This window comes from Sabethes cyaneus, chromosome 1 (genome assembly GCF_943734655.1).
Source record: "Sabethes cyaneus chromosome 1, idSabCyanKW18_F2, whole genome shotgun sequence".
NCBI lineage: Eukaryota > Metazoa > Arthropoda > Insecta > Diptera > Culicidae > Sabethes > Sabethes cyaneus.
The window spans coordinates 90,963,139-90,979,635 of NC_071353.1; the positions used below are offsets into that span (position 1 = coordinate 90,963,139).

The window sequence follows — 16,497 nt, forward strand, 5'->3', positions numbered from 1 at the left end:
ATACTGTCTAAAACAACCATGCCCTGACAGAATCTGTGTCAGGTGGAAGTTGACTTCGCCATGACGCCTGTTGACCCATCCGGATAGTTCCGGGATAAGTCTATGTGTCCACCGGCCTTTTGTGGAATCAGACCGTGCCCGCTGCCATGTGATCATCGAGGCCGATCTTGTGGTACTCCGTATGCCTCTAGTTCCACGTTGGTTGAAGCACTCTACGTCCTCGCTGATGATGATACCAATAGGCATCATACCCGCTAAGACGCAGATTGCGTCATGTGAAACTGTGCGGTACGCACTCGCCACTCTTAAGCACATGAGACGATAGGTGCTTTCCAGCTTGGCTAGATAGCTTTTGGTACCTAACGCCGATGACCACACCGGCCCGCCATACCTGAGTATGGACTGGACCACGTTGGCTAAAAGCCTTCACTTGCTGCCATATACCGCAGAGCTATTAGACATCATACGAGACAATGCCGAAATAGCTGTGGAAGCCTTCTTGCAGGCATAGTCGACGTGGCTCCCGAACTTGAGCTTGTCGTCGACCATGACTCCCAGAAGTTTTAAGAACCGCGTTGACGAAATAGTGCAGTCCCCGACATTGATATTTGCTTGCTGCACCGACTTGCGGTTGTTAACCACGATAACCTCCGTTTTATGATGCGCTAGGTCCAGTTTCCTGGATCGCATCCAATCTTCAACAATGCTTATAGAGTGAGCAGCCGTCAACTCAACCTCTCTGATAGATTCACCGTAGACTTCCAAGGTGATATCGTCCGCAAAGCCGACAATCGCCACCCCTACCGGAAACTTTAGCTTCAACACCTCGTCATACATGACGTTCCACAACACCGGGCCCAGTATGGAACCTTGTGGAACCCCTGAGGTGATTGGAACGCATTTCTGACCCTCCTCCGTGTTGTAGCATAGCACACGATTCTGGAAATAATTTTCCAGAATTCTGTACAGCGACACCGGCACTTGGACGTTCCGAAGCGAGCTGGCTATGGAGTCCCAGCTAGCGCTATTAAACGCATTTCTCACGTCGAGCGTGACAACTGCGCAATAACGAATACCTGTCCTCTTGGGCTGGATTGCCACCTCGGCTGTCTTAGTGACAGACAAGATGGCATCCACCGTAGATTTGCCTTTTCGGAAGCCGAATTGGTTCCTTGACAGACCGTTTGTACCCTCCGTGTACTGTACGAGTCTGTTAAGGATAACCCTCTCCAGCACCTTGCCGGCAGTATCGAGTAGACAGATCGGCCTATATGACGAGGGGACACCCGGAGGTTTTCCCAGCTTCGGCAATAGGACCAGGTTCTATCGCTTCCATCTGTCCGGGAAGTGGCCAGCTTCCAGGCATCTATTCATTACTGCTCCGAATAATTCGGGAGCCTCTAAAATAGCCGCTTTAATGGCCATATTCGGGATACCGTCTGGCCCCGGTGCCTTGCTCACCTTTAGGGACTTAGCGATATCAATGAGTTCCTCGTTCGTAACCGTCACTTCCTCCCCGACCTCCAAACCGCCGTCGCCCACGTTACTTTGGATGTTCGGCTGGGAGGCCGACCATCCTACGCTATGGTCTGAGATACTGGAACGTCGGCCGTGGGACGACTCAGCGGCCTGGGGCCAGGGCTTTGGCTCGTGGCGCGGAAAGAGGCCCTCGATGATCCGCTCCAGCATCTCTGGCGATTGCTCAGCGGGCGCCATCACACCCTTGGTCTTTGCCATTACGACTCTGTAGGCATCACCCCACGGGTTCGCATTGGCACTAGCACATAACCTTTCAAAGCAGTCTCGTTTACTAGCTTTTATCCCGCTCTTAAGCGCTGCGCGTGCAACAACGAGTGCTACTCGACATTCAGCCCTGCTTTCATCCGAACGAGCTCTTTGCATAATTCTCCTCGCACGAAAGCACGCTCCGCGGAGTTCCGCAATTTCATCTGTCCACCAGTAAGCCGGTGACCTGCCATACCTAGGACGACCTTTCCTAGGCATGGTAGCGTCACATGCTCGCGACAGTACCTCAACCAAATGATCAGCGTTCAGATCGGGCATACCGCGATCACCGCACTCTCTCCGGATCGCTTCCACAAATACTTCGGGATCGAAGTATGATGTCTTCCATCCACGGGTGGTTGGAGTGTTGGCCCTACTCGCCGCCTGCCGCCTCGTTATCTGACCGACACCATAGCGGACCGCCTGGTGGTCACTGTGAGTGTAGCCATTATCTACCCGCCAGTCTCCTATCAGACCAGGACTGCCGAAAGTCACGTCGATGATAGACTCCGCACCGTTCCTACTGAAGGTACTTGTGTTGCCGACGTTGGCCAGATCTACGTTAAGCTTTGCCAGAGCTTCAAGCAGAATCCGACCCCTATGGTTCGTGCGACGACTTCCCCACTCTACCGCCCAAGCGTTAAAGTCGCCCGCCACAACCACCGGCCTTAAACCAGTCAGCACAACTGATACTCGGTCTACCATCCGCGTAAACTGCTCGATAGACCAACTCGGCGGAGCATAACAACTGCAGTAGAACACTCCACCCACTTTGGCAACCGCAAATCCCTCGTCTGCAGTTGACACAACCTCCTGAACCGGGAACCTGCTTGTTGTCCATATAGCCGCCGTCGCAGACCTATCCGAGACCCAGTTGCCGTTTCCGGCATGGACGCGATATGGATCCGAGACTATGGCAATGTCCATTGCGGACTCAGAAACTGCTTGGTGTAACAGCTGCTGAGCTGTGCTGCAGTGGTTCAGGTTGAGTTGTGTCACTTGCACTATGAACGTGGCTTAGTCGCCGGCACACCGGCCGGGCACCTTGGACCTCCCGTTACGTGCTTTGCGTCCCGTTTACCGGTGCAGATCAGGCACTTAGGAGGCTCCGCGCAGTCCTTTGCTTTATGGCCAGCACTGCCACATCTCCTGCACAACTGGCTCCTATCTGGCCCCTTGCAGTTCCAGGCTTTATGTCCGTGCTCGAAACACCGGAAGCAAGCTTCCGACTGCTTGGACACGCTCAGTGGGCATACCGACCACCCCACTTTTAGCCTAGCAGCTTTCAGGGCTTTGTTTCCGTCAATCAGCGGAAGTCGTATGGTGGCTACCTGGGTCCCGGCCGGACCCTTGCGTAGGCGAACCGCCTCGGTTGCCACCACCACTCCACTTGGCTCTTTGAGAGCTTGTACGACCTCACGCACTTCGGTGATCTCGTCCAGGTTCTTAAGCTTGGGAGTCACTTCTGGTGTGAGAGCACGTACCTTCACTCCGTCCCCGAGCACTCCTTCCGTTATGGACTTGTAAGCGGAACTCTTCTTTGTGGCGTCCTTCTTTAACACGAGGATCATATCGCCCGTGCGTGAGCGGCGGATGCTCCGTACGTCCGCGCCCAGATCCTTGAGTAGGGTGTCTCCTCTCATGGCCTTCAGAACCTCCGAGTATTTCGACCCGTCGGTTTTCAGGATAAGAGCGTCGCCCTTCTTCGCTAGCTTTCTTGCCGGTTTAGGTGGAGCAGTTGTTTTACTGGAGCCTCCTCCGCCTTTTCTCTTGGCCCTAACCTCGGTCCACGGGCCACCTGTCTTGGAGCTTCCCGCTGGTTCATCGGTTAGCTCTGCCAACCCGCTAGCCTGAGGGCTTTTACCGATCAGGCGTTTTTTCGGTCCGCCAGGGGTGCTATCCCCCGGGGACTGTCTCGGGCGCTTGGCGGATGCCTTACCGCTGCTGGTAGCGCCTTCCGTAGCCTCCTGGGCCGCGTTACGACACTCCGTCAACGGGCAAGCGTCCGTTTGTACTGCCTTCGACGCCTTCACGGTCACCTTCTTAGCCTCTCCTGCACGCGCCACGAGGTCGTTGTGCGTTTTGGTCGCTGCATTCAAGGTTCTCCGAAGCATGAGCAAGCTCTGCTTCAGGTCCTTGGAGAAATTTCCGCGACCTGACGTGAACTCGATTATTACCTCGAGCTGCTGTGACGCTGCTACCACTTTAGGTACAGCGTCTCTATTTTTCTCCATCGCCCTGATAAGCGCTGGGCCGTTCATCGCTGTGTCCGGCGTGGTAGGCATACCGCTGCCTTTGCCACCCACACTAGCGCTCCTAGTTGCATCCTTCTCCACCCTTGGTGGAGAACGCTGGATGCCTCCTCTAGCGAACGGGTTTTCCACCGTATCCACACTTGTTATATTTTTGATTTTGTCTTCCATAAGAATCCCACGAGTGGAGGGGAAAGAAAAGTCCGCCACATCAGAGCCCCTCATGATGCGGTAAGGGCTGATTACTGTGGAGGGCGCTCTGGTACTCCACAGGCTCCGTTTGAGGCTGAGTATTTATAGAACCCCCCCCCACCATTCATCCCTCGGCACGGGTCGCATGACACCTTGGATTAGGGGTTTATCCATTCATGTTTTTACTTTTAGCCATGGATAATAGCTATTAAAACCATCCTCCTTTGGGGGCTTTGGACCCTCTGCTCAGGTTCTCGGTATTTTCAGGTTCATCGAACATGCTTCTACCGAGATCCGTCATTTGCAGGCGGAGAGTTTACACTCAGCCTTCGAATGAGTGCCCCCTTCTCTGTCCGCATACGACCCTAGTTTCCACCGGTTGTCCGATTTCCACTAAGGAGCGTATCCCGGATGGTACCACGAGGAGGTAGAGATAGGAGTTGCTAAATAAGAGGCTGTGGAACTTCGTGATAGTTCTGGAGCGCATTATTCAACCATTTACCATCCGTATGTATGTATGTATGTATGTATGTATGTATGTATGTATGTATGTATGTATGTATGTATGTATGTATGTATGTATGTATGTATGTATGTATGTATGTATGTATGTATGTATGTATGTATGTATGTATGTATGTATGTATGTATGTATGTATGTATGTATGTATGTATGTATGTATGTATGTATGTATGTATGTATGTATGTATGTATGTATGTATGTATGTATGTATGTATGTATGTATGTATGTATGTATGTATGTATGTATGTATGTATGTATGTATGTATGTATGTATGTATGTATGTATGTATGTATGTATGTATGTATGTATGTATGTATGTATGTATGTATGTATGTATGTATGTATGTATGTATGTATGTATGTATGTATGTATGTATGTATGTATGTATGTATGTATGTATGTATGTATGTATGTATGTATGTATGTATGTATGTATGTATGTATGTATGTATGTATGTATGTATGTATGTATGTATGTATGTATGTATGTATGTATGTATGTATGTATGTATGTATGTATGTATGTATGTATGTATGTATGTATGTATGTATGTATGTATGTATGTATGTATGTATGTATGTATGTATGTATGTATGTATGTATGTATGTATGTATGTATGTATGTATGTATGTATGTATGTATGTGTATGTGATGACAATTTGCAATTTTTAAATTTGCAGTGTAATTCAAGAAAAGTGAAAAACATGTCAATAGTCTGAAGTTTTTGAAGCCTCTTCGTGGAATATGTACTCTGAAATAAAAGAAAAAAACTTTTACCGACTAAATTCCACTATTTAATATTTATTCGCGACAGATACGTATACGCTTTGAAATAAGACACTGATGAAGCCTGCACGTCTTAGGCAAACTACGATTTGTTTTCGTTAGTGACATTTTAAAGGACAGATGTCTTATGTCATGTATCGTGTTTTAATAAATAAATCAAAAATGACAAGCACTGGAAATCATGTCGATCATATTTCTTATTCTCAAGCATGTTTATGGCGCAGTTTTTGCAATATTTTTCGACCTCATCTTGTTTTCCTAACCCTCTAACATTGTAAAAACGATGTGATCAAGTTAATGACTATCTTTTCATGAAAGAACATTCAAAAGAAGCTTAAGTTTTGATTTTCATGCAAAAATTATCTGAAGGAGTGCCAGCTAAGAAAAAGTTCAATTTCTCTTTTTCATATCTAATGCACTATTCAGTTATTTTTTCTAATTCAGATATATTGCAAAATTGAAGCCAAGCAAACTAATAGTAAAATTTTGAGATTAATCGTTTTGGTGTAGATATCCTTTTTCTTTGAAAGCGAAGTATAATAATAATTTTTCTGAACTCTTGGTTTTCAAAGATGCAAACTTTTGAACGCATGGTATTATGTAATATCAAAATATAAAAAAAAATCTACCCTTTGGGTTAAAACCACTCAAAAAAAAAAAAAAGATATCAAAAAATCTGCTATGAACACATATTTAATATTGTCAGTTCAAAACAAGTTTCGTATGTGGCTCTGAAACCCGAAAGATTATAAAACTAAATAAGGTGTTCATCAAATAACATAAATAACGCTTACAAGTATGTACGCACCCGAGGAAAGAAAATAGAATTTTTCTACGCAATACATTGTGAATTTTACTGGCAAATAAGGATTTTGAGGAATACGGAACGCATATTTAAAAATATAGTCAAGTTAATTATAGATGTTCCTGAGAAATTAAATAGTGATTATTGTGGCAGTAGAAAGGCTAGGTCACGCAACTAGGTGGATTAATTCGGGTTTTTCATTAAATTAATGCTTATATGTTACAAAAATATGCTACATGTTGCTACAGGGACATCGAGTGAACCGGCAACACGGTTGTAACCGTAACGCAACGAGTGACATGAATCCAGTCTACACATTACGGGCTCTACGCTAGATACGGTCTGTCAGTATGAACAAAGAACAAATGTAAATCGGTGAAAGCACATGCGGGTTTAATCGTCTTATACTAAAAGTGTTAAAGTTAAATACTTTTCATGCTACAATATAGCTTAAAACTATAAATAGTACGGCTAACTACGGTAAATAATTATTAAAACTTATGAAACTAGATACTTAAACATAAATATTGAACCTAGACACTAAATTATACTTAATTATGTAGGAGAAGAACTTAACCTATACTGTTGACCGCGAAATTGGAAAAGTGTAAAAGGTCCACTGATTTGTACGTATTAATATAGCTAATTATGTTAAATGTTAATTAAAATATGTCTAATTAAATAGATTTGAAGCTGTCTTACACACAATAAAGCTGTTCAATTAACCAGTGCGGTGCCTTTCAATTTTGGTGGTTCAACATTTCTTCAAATAAATCATCGTGCAGATGTCGACCGCCGCCAGAAATTCGGATAAACAGGACAATTGCGCTGCCTGCAATAATCCGGATACCGATAACAACTATGTTCAGTGCGACGCGTGTAATTCTTGGTGTCACTTCTCGTGCGTTAATGTGTCTGACTCCGTTAGAGACCGAGCGTGGATGTGCTCGAACTGTATGGAAACAGCACCGCAGAATCCACCCGAACCGAGATGCAGTTCTTCGAGCAGTTCTGATGCGAGTATGCAGCGCAGTCTCGCTCAACTGAAAAAACGCCAGGATCTCGAACGACAACGGATGGAACATGAGCTGCAAGTTAAGTTCCTGAACGAGCAATTGGCGTTGTTGGACTCGACTAGGAGCCGAGTTAGCAACCGTGAAAGTGGAAGGCTAGTAGCCGATTGGGTTAACGGTAATCCGGAGCAAGAAGACCGCGCCGGTGGGTGGTCACTCGAGCCCGCCAGCAGCCGCTCAGCCCGCGGAAGTAAATTACGCCGATCCAGTGGAAACGGTACGCAACCAGGGAAAGCAACTTCAAAGCTGCCAGTTGCAGTCGGTTTCTGCTAGTCAACAGATGGAATATCCAACACGTCAGTTGTAGCAGTGCATAGACCAGCGCGAGCGCGGAAGGGACCAGTCCGATTGGAGTATCAGTCCGTTGGCGGTTCAGCGTCGGTACACCCTTCCGAACCCACCTGATGATGTTCAGTGTACAGGTAGCCAGCAGCACTCAAATCTGGGTGCATACAAAAAAACCCGAATTAATCCACCTAGCGGCGTGACCTGGCCTTTCTACTAGATCATTTTTATTTATTAGTTTCTGAATATGTATTTATAATTCAGTTAGCCATATTTTAAACTTCAATTTACTGCGAGCAACTATTGTATTTTCCTTATTAGACTCCAGAATGAATATTTGTAGTAAATCAATAATTCAAAAACCAAAAATCAATAATCAATAATCAATAATTCAAAAAGTGTCACAAACATTTCCGATTGCAGGTAACAGTGAGAGAAGAAAGTTACGATTCAAATGTTTTAGAGCAATTCCTGCTTAAAAGCGCTGGAAAAGAGCCATTTTTGTTTCGACTATTTTTAATTGAAAAGAAATTTAGCTGAGGTGTTGGATGCCACGTAAGGATTCATTTTCTATAAAACTTAGTTTTTGTTCATCAAGCGTAACTGTCCAAAAGGGCTTATTTAGAAATGAGGTCAATATTTAATATATAGCCTAAATTATGCTCTAAAATCTGGTGAAGTGTTATCAAGACGGATACTCCTTCGAATTTGAAACAAATCTTTAAAATTTGATAAATTTTTCGAAAATATCCTAATTTTACTTTCTTTTAATAAAACTCAAACAAAATCAAATTCTACGTATGATTTTGAACAAAATATGTCACACAAACTTTTTTCTTAGGCCTAGCCGTTCTCAAGTTATTGTTAATTCAAGTTAATGTTTAAATCTAAAAATTATGTCCTAGGGTAATTCTACGCGAGATATCCAAGAACCGTGTAATCGACTTTTACGGATTTAAAGCAAATTTTGTAACACTATTCGTCTTAGGTCAAAAAACAAAAACCCAAAATTGGCCCCACGGTTGATGGGAGCACATCCTTTTCACAGAAAAGAAATTTTTGTTAAACCCTCTTTAATTATTTTGCTTATATCTCCGAAAATATTTGGTTTAAGAAAAAATCATCTTTACATTTCCAAAGGAAATTGACCAATAAATCATAAAAAATATTATTTTTTAACAGCAGTGCTACCAAATACTTTTTAATTCGATTTGAAATTTCTTTTCGGTAGCTCTTCACTAGATTTTAGAGTATAATTTAGGCTATCTTCAAAAAAATATGAGACAAATCTGAGGGAACATGTTTTGAGATAATTCTCATTTTATGATTTTTATCATGGTATTTCATGAAATTTTGAAGTTTTCTCTTTCAGTTAGGCCATTACAAATATTTTATAAAGTGTTTGTCCTTCCGCTGTTGGGCCACTGAAGGGGGGGGGGGCGAAAATAAAACAAAGAGATTTTTTTAATCGAGCAAAAAAAATTGATTCAAGGCATTTTTACTTAAAGTTTAAACGTGAAAACCAAATCTATTCTTGCTTTTAATATATACGTTATTATTTTCCATGCGAAAATCTACGAAAAAAGACAAAAACGAAAGAAAAATTTTTCGACCGATTTTCGGAAATTCCGTTGTTTGAATTTTCATTTCTGTTTCGTGCTAGAGGCATCAACTCAACTCGTTTACTCATTTTTCTAGTTTTACAGGCTGTAGAACCCACAGACAATTGATTTTATGAAAAAAAAAATTAACTCATATCCTACAAATTATTTTTTTGCCCCTCGATTTTTCAAACCAATTTCCAAGGGGGGGGGGGGTGACAAAAACATTTGAAATTATTTGCAATGGCCTTATTGAAAATACACTTAATTTTCGACAATTTTTTCTTTGATGTCATTTTGAACAAATAAGTAGGTTTTGAGATATGAATTTTTAAAAACATGATAACCTCATTTCTAAATACGCCCGTTTGACAAATTACGCTTGACGAAAAAAAATAAGTTTCATAGAAAATGAATCCTTGCGTGGTATCCAACATATCAGCAAAATTTCATTTCAATCAAAAATAGTCGAATCAAACCGTTTTGTTATTTGAGCTGGAAGTGCTCTTCATCACTTTTCCTGCAAATTGCAAATTACAAAACTGCAAATTGTACATACTTACATCATACATACACACTAACATATACGCACATACACATACATACATACACAAATGCATACATACATACATACATACATACATACATACATACATACATACATACCTACATACATATATACATACATACATACATTATATACAATCGACCCTTGATTGATACATTTTGGCTGCACGTTTTGAAAGTTTTAATATACAGTGCTTAAGTGCTAAAGTTTGAATAACTTTTGAAGGAATCATCCGATTTTCAATAACTCGGTTTCATTTGATAGATCTCAACAGTAATTTTCAAATAACAATAAATTGTGAGGTATTTCCCATTGAATTAATGCTTATATGTAACAAAAATATGTTTTAAATGCTTTTGTATCACATTTCTTTATGTAACTTTCAAACCACAAGCCCATTCATCATGAAATTTGGAAGTTAAGGGTTTGAAAGGCTTCCCTTTCAAATGCAATCAATTTTGATCAAATCAGTTAAGGGACCTATGAGATAATGAAGTCCCATATTTTTCGTATTTTTATACATAACTTTTGAGCTGAAAGTCCATACAGTATGAAATTCAATAGCGACCAATGGGACACCTAGACCTTTCATTTGACACTAAGATCATAAAAATTGGTCCAGCCATCTCCGAGAAAAGTGAGTGAGATTAAAAAGCGTCACATACACACACACACACATACACACACACATACATACACACACACAGAAAATGCTCAGTTTTCGAAACTGAGTCGAATGGTATATGACATTCGGCCCGCAGGACCTTCTTTCAATTTCCGGTTTTTCGAGTGATTTCTATACCTTTATACTATATATTTATATAGTAGAAAGGCAAAACGTATGCAAATGATACTAGCGGCGCAGGTAAGAGTAATGTGCATGAAAGTGGTTTGTCCAATAAAATGTACGGTGGTAATGTCCCTCATAAGCCCTCTATGATTTCCTACGATACGATTCCCATTCATAATATCAGACAACAGTCCGTCTCTCGCGATTTTGAGCAAATTCCTCTCGATACTCATCGCCAGCAATGCATTCCCTCAACCTACTATGATCAGCAGCGTGATCCTTCAGCACGCTGTGTAAATCCCAATGTACAGTCTGCACCGTGTGTAGAGTGGTACCAGCCACAGCAACGACGACGATGGAATGCAGACCAGAACGGCCCGTCCCCGCAGCAGCTCGCGGCACGTCAGTCATTGGCACGTGACCTTCCCCAGTTTTCAGGTGACCCTGCCGACTGGCCTATTTTTATCTCGAACTACGAGTATACGACGACATCATGCGGGTACACGAACGGGGAGAACATGCTCCGGCTACAACGGTGTCTCAAAGGACCTGCACTCGAAACAGTACGTAGCCGATTGGTGTTGCCTGCTGCGGTACCGCAAGTAATTGAAGCACTCCGTATGCGGTATGGGCGCCCGGAACTGCTGATTAACGCGTTGCTGGAAAAGGTGCGCAAGCTTCCGGCTGTGAAGTCTGAACGGCTGGAACAATTAATAGAATATGGTATGGCAGTGCAAGCTCTTTGCAATCATATTGAAGCAGCCAATGAACATGCACACCTTTCGAATCCAATGCTTCTTCAGGAGCTCGTCGAAAAGTTGCCGGCCGATCAGAAGCTGATGTGGGCCGGGTATAAACGAAAGTTCGGCGTAGCGGACTTGAAAATATTTAGCAATTATATGGAATCTATTGTAACTGATGCATCTAGTGTAGTCCTGATTGCGCCTGAGTCTAGTGGGAGCAATGATAAACCGAAACCAAGAGGATACGTTAATTCCCACACTAGAAACAACATTGATGCTCAAGTGTTGCCAACAGGCAAGCAAATCGAATGCATCTTCTGCCGGAAGATAGGTCATCGGTTACGAGAATGTCCGGAATTCAAGGATTTAAATGTTGACGACCGGTGGCGGAAGGTTCGAGCATTGTCACTGTGTCAGATCTGTCTCTTCAGTCACGGTAGGCGATCGTGTAGAAGCAACAACCGTTGCAACATTGATGGCTGTCAGTATCGCCATCATCCATTATTACATTCAGTGAGGCGAACTGTGGAAGCAGCTACCCCAGCTCAACAGGCAGAAAGTCACACTCATCAGTATATCGGATCGAGCGTCCTGTTTAGGATCGTGCCCGTTACGTTGCATGGGCAGACTGGTGAAGTAAATACCTATGCCTTCCTGGATGAAGGGTCATCGCTGACTCTGATAGAGAACGGAATTGCAGAACAACTCGGAGTCAATGGAGCCACCCAGCCACTTTGTTTACGGTGGACGGGTAATACGTCGAGAATCGAGGAAAAGTCGAAGATTGTCTCCTTAACTGTCAGTGGAGCGGGTTCGCAGAAGCGGTTTAAGATGTCGAACGTTCGCACCGTGTCGAATCTAAACCTGCCCAGCCAGAGCTTCCAAATGGAGGAAGCTGCCAAGCAATTCGACCACTTGAAGCAGCTACCGATACAGAGCTACCGAAACGCCGTGCCGAAGTTGCTGATAGGACTTGATAATTTACATCTAGCCGTTCCATTGAAGTCGAGAGAAGGTACTGGAAACGGACCAATAGCAGTGAAAACAAGACTCTGGTGGTGCGCGTATGGAAAGCAACAACCCGGAGTAAACGATGAGCGTAGTTTCCACATTTGCGAGTGTACTACAAATAAAGAACTACATGATGCTGTCAAGCAGTTTTACGAAATCGAAGAAATAGGATCGGGGAATGTCACTCTGCGATCAAAGGAAGAGCAACGCGCACTGGATTTGTTGGCGCAGACGACGGTTCGTGTCGGTCAAAAATTTGAAACCGGCTTGTTATGGAAGGATCCCGACGTGGAGTTGCCGGATAGCTATACAATGGCGCTTCGCAGGCTGGAATGCCTGGAGAGAAAAATGTTACGTGATCCAAGTTTGAAAGCGAACGTTCTCCAACAGATGCAAGACTTTGTGAAGAAGGGTTATGTCCATAAAGCTACAACCGACGAACTAAAGAAAGCTGATCCTCGACGAATTTGGTATCTCCCCATAGGTGTCGTTACTAATCCGAAGAAGCCAGGGAAAATACGCATTGTTTGCGATGCTGCAGCCAAGGTGAGTGGAGTTTCACTGAACAGTGTGTTAATGAAGGGGCCGGATCAGCTGGTGCCGCTGTTGGGAGTACTATTCCGCTTTCGGCAGTTCAAGGTCGCAGTGTGCTCCGATGTGAAGGAAATGTTTTTGCAGATACGTATGCGTGCTGCCGACAAGCATGCGCAGCGAATACTTTGGCGTACGGATACAGTGCATGATCCGGAAATCTTCCTGGTCGATGTTGCTACGTTTGGGTCAACGTGTTCGCCAGCATCGGCTCAATTTGTTAAGAACCAAAATGCGCGAGAGCATAGCGACCGGTTTCCCAGAGCAGCAGATGGTATACTCCAGAGTACGTATGTAGACGATTATCTTGACAGCTTTGGGTCGGAGGAAGAAGCTTGTCGTATTTCTGAGGAAGTTCGTCAGATTTTCCGTAACGGTGGGTTTCAATTGAGGAACTGGATTTCAAATAGTGAAAGCGTACTACAGCACCTTGGTGAGACACAAGCTGCTGTCAGTAAAAGCTTAACGACAACGAGCAATGATGCTGAGCGCGTACTTGGGATGTTATGGGATCCGTTGACGGACGAACTATCGTTCAGTACTCGAATGAGCGATGAAGTTCATTATCTCCTGGAAAACGACAAGGTTCCAACGAAGAGGCAAGTGCTACGCTGCGTCATGACCCTGTTTGACCCGTTGGGCTTATTAGCAACGTTTCTAATTCACGGGAAAATCTTAATACAAGACCTGTGGCGTGCTGGACTCGAATGGGATGCAGAAGTCAGCGACAGTCAGTATGCAGATTGGAGAAGATGGACCAAAATGCTATCATATATCGCAAATGTCCGTATTCCTCGCTGCTATTTCTCGGAAGCATCAACGCGTACATATGAGGATACTGAGCTCCACGTCTTCGTAGATGCTTGCTTGCCTATTCCTGTGCACTGTACCTGCGAACAATCGACGAAAGTAGCTCGCCCCAATGTGTGCTGATTGCCGCGAAGGCCAAGGTGGCGCCGCTGAAGCCAATGACCATTAAAGTTGGAATTACAAGGATGCGTACTGGGAGTACGAATAATGAAGTTCGTACAAGCAAATCACTCTATTACCGTCAGGAGGCGAGTTATATGGACAGACAGTTTGGTTGTGCTTTCGTGGATTCGTGCGGATCCGAGAAACTATCGACCGTTCGTGGCGAACCGAGTCGGTGAAATCCTCGAAAACACGGTAGTCGACGAATGGAGGTGGGTGCCATCGGAGTTAAACCCAGCAGATGAAGCAACAAAGTGGGGCAGCGGACCCTACTTCAGCAACGACAGCAAATGGTTTAATGGTCCAAAGTTCTTGAGTCTTCCGGAACGTGAGTGGCCGAGTCCTGCGGATATTGTCGTAGACACAGTTGAAGAAGGCCGGCCGTCAGTTCTCTTCCATGCCAATTGGATTCCAGTGATCGATTACTACCGGTTCTCTAAATGGGAAAGGCTGCAACGTAGTATGGCATTTGTGCTGCGATTTATTTCTAACACGAGAAAGAAAGGAGAAAAAAGCTCTGGGCAACTGACACAACAAGAGCTGTATGCCGCCGACATCGTGGTCCTCAAGCAAGTACAGATGGAAGCCTTCGTGGATGAGGTGGCGACACTAAGGAATAATAAAACATTACCGGAAGACCAGCAGGAATCAGTCGAGAGAACAAGCACCATTTATCAACTGAGACCGATGATGGATGAACAGGGATTGGTGCGGTAGAACAGTCGACTTGCAGCAGCGAAACATCTACCCCACAGCGTCCGTTTTCCAGTCATCTTGCCCAGAAAGCATCGATATACCGAGCTACTTGCTGCGCGTTATCATCGCCTTTATCGTCATGCGAACTTCGAAACTGTGGTGAACGAAATTCGTCAACTGTTCATTGTACCAAGACTTCGATCCGTAGCGAAAGCTGTTGAACGAAATTGTCAACTTTGTAAAGTTCGGAAAGCACTTCCGACAGTTCCCCCGATGGCACCGTTGCCATTCGCACGATTAGCTGTACATGATCGTGCATTCAGTTACGTCGGAGTGGACTACTTCGGGCCGCTGCTAGTTAAACAGGGCCGCTCGAACGTAAAAAGGTGGATAGCGCTATTCACCTGTCTAACAGTACGCGCCGTCCACCTTGAAGTCGCATACAGCTTGTCCACATCGTCGTGTATCTCCTGCATTCGGTGTTTCGTCTGCCGTCGTGGAGCTCGACAATGCTACAAACTTCCACGGAGCCGAACGGCTGCTCCAGAAACAGATCAACGAGGGGATATCAGCAACATTCACTAACGCTAATACAAAGTGGACCTTCATTCCACCTAGTGCTCCAAACATGGGCGGTGCCTGGGAGCGGCTGGTCCGCTCAGTAAAGACTGCGATTGGGGATGCATATGCCGAGGGAAAGCTCAATGACGAGGATTTGCAAACTTTGATCGTAGAGGCAGAGGGTATTGTAAATACTAGACCACTTACGTACCTACCACTTGATTCTGCGGAATCTGCATCACTTACTCCTAACCATTTTTTGATGGGGAGCTCCAATGGAGTCAAGCAACCAACCGTGGACACTGAGCCTCAGCAAGGAGCATCTCTGGAATCTTGGCATCATATCCATCGCCAACTCAACCGGTTCTGGCAACGCTGGCTGAAGGAGTTCCTCCCAGTAATCCGAAAACAATCTAAATGGTTTGGTGAGTCTCGACCAGTAAAAGACGGAGACCTGGTATTGATAGTGGACGAAGGCAAACGAAATGGATGGATGCGAGGGACGGTGATCGAGGTGATAAAAGCGTCGGATGGCCATGTGCGACAGGCTATAGTCCAGACCGCGGGAGGAGTCTTTCATCGACCGGTATCTAAACTCGCAGTACTCGATGTTAACGGTAACAGTGAGGTCATCGGAGCCCGAGGACCACACCCGGGGGAGGATGTTGCTACAGGGACATCGAGTGAACCGGCAACACGGTTGTAACCGTAACGCAACGAGTGACATGAATCCAGTCTACACATTACGGGCTCTACGCTAGATACGGTCTGTCAATATGAACAAAGAACAAATGTAAATCGGTGAAAGCACATGCGGGTTTAATCGTCTTATACTAAAAGTGTTAAAGTTAAATACTTTTCATGCTACAATATAACTTAAAACTATAAATAGTACGGCTAACTACGGTAAATAATTATTAAAACTTATGAAACTAGATACTTAAACATAAATATTGAACCTAGACACTAAATTATACTTAATTATGTAGGAGAAGAACTTAACCTATACTGTTGACCGCGAAATTGGAAAAGTGTAAAAGGTCCACTGATTTGTACGTATTAATATAGCTAATTATGTTAAATGTTAATTAAAATATGTCCAATTAAATAGATTTGAAGCTGTCTTACACACAATAAAGCTGTTCAATTAACCAGTGCGGTGCCTTTCAATTTTGGTGGTTCAACAAAATACTATTTTTTCACATTTCTTTATGTAACTTTCTAACTACAAGTTTGACGATTGGCATGAAATTTGGA

General features: G+C 44.2%; 2 protein-coding genes across 2 annotated transcripts in view; both read left to right on the forward strand.

Moving 5' to 3' along the window:
• Positions 1-7,695, forward strand: part of LOC128745935 (uncharacterized) — a 23,631-nt gene extending 15,936 nt beyond the window's left edge. The window contains exon 2 of the mRNA XM_053842995.1: positions 7,135-7,695. Coding sequence (XP_053698970.1) covers positions 7,135-7,695 — 561 coding nt within the window. The remainder of the gene's footprint in view (positions 1-7,134) is intronic.
• Positions 7,696-10,779: 3,084 nt separating this feature from the next.
• Positions 10,780-14,700, forward strand: LOC128745936 (uncharacterized). Its single transcript, XM_053842996.1, has 2 exons — positions 10,780-13,745; positions 14,067-14,700. Exons 1-2 carry the CDS (start codon positions 10,780-10,782, stop codon positions 14,698-14,700), a joined length of 3,600 nt encoding a protein of 1,199 aa, XP_053698971.1.
• The last annotated feature ends 1,797 nt before the right edge of the window (positions 14,701-16,497 follow it).

Bases quoted from the DNA above. Each gene is read 5' to 3' on its own strand.
- LOC128745936 (XM_053842996.1), top strand. From the start codon at position 10,780: ATGTACGGTGGTAATGTCCCTCATAAGCCCTCTATGATTTCCTACGAT. The intron at 13,746-14,066 runs GTATGCAGATTG...TATTACCGTCAG, and splicing joins GCAGAAGTCAGCGACAGTCA to GAGGCGAGTTATATGGACAG.